Raw genomic sequence first — 6,357 nt, 5'->3', positions numbered from 1 at the left:
GCACCCGGGGCTGGCACCCAGCCTGGGGCTGGCCCTGAGGGGGTTTGCGGTCCCGGCGGGGTGGCCGGCCCCCTCACAGCTTGGGGGGGCAACCCCAGGCCCCGGGGCTCCTCATCAGGGTGCCAAGAGGAGCCAGGGTGTGGATCGCCGGGTCCTGGCCTTGTTGTGTCACCTTCTGATGGGTTTTGTGGGTTTTTCTAGGGGGTGTCCCCATCGTCTTGGGCCCAGTCTGGTCCTATCATGGGCCGCTTCGGTATCCTGCCCAGGCACCAGGGATCTCCCGTCTCTCCTGACACATGGGCCACTGCATCAGTCTGGCCCTAAAGCATTCCCCCTACCCCTGCTCTCTGAGCCCAGCACCTCAGTAACAGCTGAAATCCCAAGGAGAAGACGTGTAGGAGCTGGCTAGGGGTCCCCGGGGACGGCAGGCAGGGCCAAGGGAACATCGCCCATCTGGAAATGTGATCTTCGGCAGCATCACATGGCTGCAAAGCCAACGTGATGAGGGCGAGGAGTCCTTTGTGGCAGTCGGAGCAAAGGCAAATTGCCAGATTGCAAAGAGAGGAGGGCTGACATTTGGGGTACATCCGAGCGCTGCATCACCTTCCTCACCCTGATGGAGGAAGGCTGGCATGGCTTGGAAAAGGTGGTGGTCTGTTGGATTTGTTTTCAGGGCTGGTCAGCGAGCTGTGAAGGCAAAAGTGCTAGGCCTGACTGGAAAAAAGTAATCATTGAACTGGTTCTGTGTCTGCAACCCTAGTAAGTCAGTGTGGAGCTGCATCCCCTGACCATTCAGTACTATGTTCACTTCAGTCACGCCCAGGCTTTCGAAACTAGTAGTTAAAACCTGCCCTTATTTCCTTCCTGCCCATCATCATCCCAGATTGTTAAGAGAAAAAGGGAGTGCAAAAGAGAGCCTGACTCTGTAAGCCAGCAGTGGGGATATTTATTTCGAAGTGGGAAGCCGGGACGCAGGTACCTTAACACAAGGTTGCACAATCACTCGGCAATCGCTGGATAAATCAAGAAGCAGTTCCTGGAGGAAGAGGCCTTGCGTGGCGAGCTGTCTTTCCTCTCGGGGATTGCTCTAACCTCTGCCTTCCCTGCCTGGCTTGTGCTGCAACATCAGTGAGGGCGGAGGAGTGGGCCCCTTCGAGGTGAAGAAAGCTTTGGGTCTGGCTTCTTGCATTTGTTTGCGAGATGCTTGCAAGACACGCTAGGCCTGTGTGTCCTCCAGCCAGACCTTAAAAGCGAGCCATTTGGCCCTACTTAAAGGCTGCATTGGGTGTCTAAACCCCAGAAGGGATTTTGAGCAGCAAATCCTAAAAGTCCAACTGCAGATATCTAAGAAAAGCTGCCTTTTACACACAAACTTCTCTTAAGCATTGCCTCTCATCCACTTTAGAAATTCCCCTGTTCCTGACAGCTCAGTTCCTGTGCCCCTCTCTTGACCTGTTCACCTTTGGTCCCTAAATTGGGGTAACACTAGTTATTTCTTTGGGTCTTGGTGTTGTCTAGAGGGAAAGAAGTCCCTTTTGAAGATGAATCTTCCCATAACAAGCAAAGTCTTGGAGCAGGGTCACAGGAAAAGGCAGCAGCCAGACTGACAGTCTAGTGGGGAATAACAAAGGTGATTGGAAGAAATTTGCTCAGGATTTATGAGGAAAAAGTAAAGGAATGAGAACTGTTTAGTCTAGAGATGCCTGAGGACAGACAAAGGACTTTAAATGTGTGGAGAATGGCTGCAGAGAAGAGGAGATAAATTTTTCTGCTGTGCTCTGGAGGCAGAACAAAAAATAAGGGGCTTAAAGGGATGTAAAGCAGGCCAAAAACCCAGATTTGCTCTCTCTCAGTGTAGCGAAGTGGGTTCGTAAGAGAGCGAGCAGGGAAACTCCTCACTGGAGGTTTTCAAGAGCAAGTTAAACAAGCCCCTGTCTGAATAACAGGAGGAGGCCTGGACAGGGGCAAGAAACGCCATCCAGTTCATCCCATTTTCCCTGTCTGGAGCAAGCCAACCTGTTCTGCTAGTGTCCTTTACTAGTTGTCCCGGGAGGCTGCCTTTGAGCCATGATGCCAAAGCTCTGTGTGGCATGTACGTACAGGCCTGGTTAGAAAGCCCGTGATCTGCTCTTCGCCTCTGAAGCTGTGTCCTTGTGAGGTGCCTTCTCCGTAAAAACGGTTGAGGCTCCGCGTGGTAGATCTCAACAGGGTTTCTTCCCTTTATGGTGCAAATGGGGAGGGGTGTTCTTCTGCAGGGGCCATTGAAGGAATTCTCTATGAAATGTGGAGTCTTCTTAAGTGATGGACAGAAATCTTCCTTGGAGAAGTGATTTGGTTGTGTTGAACTCTGAATGAGAATACTCTGCATCAGCATGCCCCAAACTGATGTCAAGAAATTGGGCTAGTCTGTTTGTGCTCCGCTGACATGACCGAAAGCCCCACTCCGGCTGTTTCATCCCAGTATCTGCTAGGGCTGCTAGACACTGACAGCCCAGGCAATTCCGTCCTAGGAGGCAGGGTGACAATCGCATCATAGTGTTTCTACATTGCTTCTGGAGGACTCTTTATCAGTCGGCTACAGCTAAAGCAGATCTTTGGTTGATATATCCAGACTTCTTGTCACTTCTTTTAGGTCTATCAGTGTGTTAGGATTGTGAGTCAAAGACATGGGCAGATACAGCCTGAGGGGTTTTTTGTTTGTTTGTCTTTTTATTATCAGTCAACAAATAACCCCGTGTCAACACTTTACTGATAATATGAGGTCATATGTACAGCAAGTGACTGAATGCAAGGATCTGTGAATTGGGAGGAAGCAAAGTCTAGTGCATGAAAACATGGTATATTCCAAGTTTACACTTGCTTTCTGTTCTCCTATAGAGATAAGGTTTACAATCCTGGAGCCTGGCCTCTGTCTTCAGTTCCGTATCTCTTCTCTTCCCCCAAGTAACTTTTGAACCTTTTAACCTCATTGCACAGCAGGGATTGAAGTCTCATGGACAATTAAGCTCTGAAAAATGTGAAAATCGGCAGGTGGGTGAGAGGGGAGGGGCTCAGGCTAGCGCCTGCCCTGTGGAAAACGCAGAGAGAAGATGGCCTTTCCACATGCTGTTTGGTGGCAGCCACGTGCCAGCTCTGCATTAACCAGAGCACTGCTGCTTTTCCTGAGAAGTCTGGGGGGTGACAAGGGAGGTTTTGAAGGAGACCAGACCTTCAGCTCAGCTATCCAGGAGACAGCTTGGTTATTCCTGTCCTCCAGTCATCTCTCAGCTTGCATTCTGCAAAACTGTGTCTAGACCCAGCCTCTAACTACTTGTGACGGCATGTTGCGTGAGCAAGCTGCATGTTTGTGCAGCAGGGTGAGGATCAGGACTCAGAGGCGTGCAGCTTCTCCATCAAGTCCTTGGCTTTGGTTTCTGTCTTGCACCAGAGAAAGGGGAAGTACTTGCTCAAATTCCTCTGTCTCCCGCTGCAAATAACAGCGAGCTTTCTGATTATCTGACATGTCACAGCCTCCTCTGAGCCCACAGCTGACTGTGTGCCTCCCAGGCAATCCTCTCTTGCTCCCTGTAAGCTTCTTAGGAAGGAGGCAGAGTCTGCAGCAGGCATGTCTGCTAGGAATGGGTGAGCAACACGCAGGGAGTGTTTGTTTAATGTCAGGCTGTTATGGACTGTCTTGTCCTTGTGTGTAATTCCTCTTCCCTCAGAATAAACACACAAGGTTGATTATCTCAAAGGTGGTGTCGTTTCCGCTGCAGAGGTAGTGATAACTGCAGTGCTTGGGTCTCTCTGGGAGGACAAAGATGCTCAGCTAGGAGGGTCTCTTTCAAGGTCAGACACTGTTTTGTGGCTTTCAATACCTTGTGGAGTTTGAAAACTTCAGTGCAAAGCATGTGTCACATTAGCAAGCTCCTCGGCTTGCCTGACTATCGTGGCATTTAATGTCACAACCTTTTTGGGCTTCCATGATGAGCTGTTGTACGTTCCTTCTTGAACCTACAACCAACCTTTTGGTGTCCAGCAAATGCAGGAGGGCAGAGAGCTAAAGCTTGCTGGGTAAATTGAAAGCAGATCCGAGCTTATGTTCACATGTTCTGGGGATGAGGTACAAGCAGAACCATGGACATTACGCCTTACTCTGCAGACATGGACCTGACCTCGGCCCTTCCGTCATGCAGTGGAAATAAGGGCTATCGGAAATCCTGCTGCCTTCCTCCTGGGTGGACTCATTGTTTCACCTGGCCTCTAACAAACACAGCAGCTTGTAGGTAGGGAGAGAGCCCTATCAAAACCACTTCCCCATGAGAAAGAGGGAGATCCAGCTTCAGTAGGGTTATGTCGGTGTTTGACGTTGCTCAATCAGATCCTGGCGGGATGTTATACAGACCTGTGAAATGTGACCAATTTCCTCTTTTACTTCCTGACCCAATTCACCATGTGCCCCATGATGGGGGTGGCTGCTCGCTTCCTCTTTGGAAATCTTTGAGGAAGGGATTGCTGCACATGTATCTACAAGTATAGGTGAATAAATACGTGCAGGGAAGTGTTTAACAAAGGCAACGTGAGAACCTGGACGGATAAAGTGGTAAAGCCCCTCCAGGTTGATGCTCACTCTGGGATTATGAGCTGTTAGCCTCTTTTTATTGGAGCCCAATGCAGTGTTTGTTCTCCATGGCATTGCTCTTATGCTTGTCTTTCTTCTCCATGCCTGCAGGCAGTTTCCAGGATGTGGGAACATAGTGACATTCTCCCAGTTCCTATTTATTGCGGTAGAAGGCTTTATCTTCGAAGCCAACTTTGGGAGGAAGAGGCCGGCCATACCAATAAGGTACAGTTGATCTGAACACTTTTGCTAAGCACAAATTGACTGTCTATCTATTATCTCAAGAAGTGTTTAATAAAATGGCTTATCCGTTTATCCTGAGTCCCATCCATTCTGCAGCATTTGCGAAGCCTCATTGAGAACCTGTCATGCCTGATAAAATATGAACTCCGTGTTTATCGAGAATTCTTAATAGGAGATTGCCATCAGATACTTTCCTGTCCAAGAAACAGGGCAGTATTTTGCACAGTTAAGAGTTTGCTGTGTTTGAAGAGCTTACTGTCTCTCTGGGGCTTGGTGCAATGGGCGTGGGAGGGAGAGGTTTACTGGAAAGCCAGCCAAATTCACTTTTGCATTTCTCCATCAGGGCTGATCTTGTCCTGGCAACAGCCTGGCATGTTCATGCTCTCCTCCCTGGCACTCAGTGGCTGAAGTGAAGTGAGGACGTTTTGTGGAGCTCCTTAGCAGACTGCCTAGCCCGTGGCAAAACAGAGCTCTGTGCTGAGTGCTCGGGACAGAGATCCTCATGACGGAAAGCTGAGGGCAAGTTTAGTGTCATTCATGGCTACGTCACAGCGAGGAACTTCAATTTGTGGAGGCTCTCTAGCTTAGGTGTAGAACCATGGAGGTGTTCAGCCTGGATTTGAATAGTTTCTCTTTCCACTGAGGGTAGCAATGCCTGCTGGCAGAAATTGAATCCCCTCAAATCAAGCCTTGTCTTATACCACTGTCCTTAGGAAAGAGGGGTCTGGAGGAAGTCCATGCTAGAAGATCCCAGCTGGGGTATCCTCAGTTCCCCTTTGCTTCTGAGATTAGCACTAGCTGAGCCAGTGCAGGTCAGCTTGCTTCCTGTTCTAAGGACTTCCCTGCTACATCCAAAGTGGAGTGATCTCCTTGTTAGTCCTTGTCACAGACCCAAGAGCTAGGTGGGCTCCTGCTCAGCTCCAGACCTGTCCTTGCAACCCGTAATCTGTTCCCAAGGTGTCTCCCAGCATCCCAGGGAGGTACATGCACCGCTATCAGCTGGTTTTCTTGTGTTTGTGTTTCAGGTATTATTTCATCATGGTGGCCATGTTCTTCACTGTCAGTGTGGTGAATAACTATGCCCTGAACTTAAATATCGCCATGCCACTGCACATGATCTTCAGATCAGTGAGTACTGTCACACCATCCTTTTCCTCCTCATGTGACATCTCTTCCCATCATCTCTGCGGGCAGAAGAGGGGGCCATGAAAATGATCAGGGGGATGGAACACCTCTCCTATGAAGAAAGGCTGAGAGAGTTGGGGTTGTTCAGCCTAGAGAAGAGAAGGCTTTGGGGAGACCTTATTGCAGCCTGTCAGTACTTAAAGGGGGCTTATAAAAAAGATGGGGGCAGACTTCTGAGCAGGGCCTGTTGTGACAGGACAAGGGGGAATGGCTTTAAACTAAAGGGGGGCAGATTTAGAGTAGAGATAAGGAAGAAATTTTTTACACTGAGGGTGGTGAAGCCCTGGCCCAGGTTGCCCAGAGAGGTGGTGGATGCCCCATCCCTGGAA

The 6,357-nt window shown here is 49.6% G+C and overlaps 1 protein-coding gene across 1 annotated transcript in view; it reads left to right on the top strand.

Moving 5' to 3' along the window:
- The first annotated feature begins 4,116 nt into the window (after positions 1-4,116).
- Positions 4,117-6,357, top strand: part of SLC35B4 (solute carrier family 35 member B4) — a 13,552-nt gene continuing 11,311 nt past the window's right edge. Inside the window, exons 1-3 of the mRNA XM_009290436.2 lie at positions 4,117-4,217; positions 4,712-4,825; positions 5,869-5,971. Coding sequence (XP_009288711.1) covers positions 4,117-4,217; positions 4,712-4,825; positions 5,869-5,971 — 318 coding nt within the window. The remainder of the gene's footprint in view (positions 4,218-4,711; positions 4,826-5,868; positions 5,972-6,357) is intronic.

Source organism: Aptenodytes forsteri, unplaced genomic scaffold (genome assembly GCF_000699145.1).
Source record: "Aptenodytes forsteri isolate BGI_AS27 unplaced genomic scaffold, ASM69914v1 Scaffold173, whole genome shotgun sequence".
NCBI lineage: Eukaryota > Metazoa > Chordata > Aves > Sphenisciformes > Spheniscidae > Aptenodytes > Aptenodytes forsteri.
Note: the sequence above shows the minus strand (reverse complement) of the source record. Positions and strands in the feature narration are given on the sequence as shown.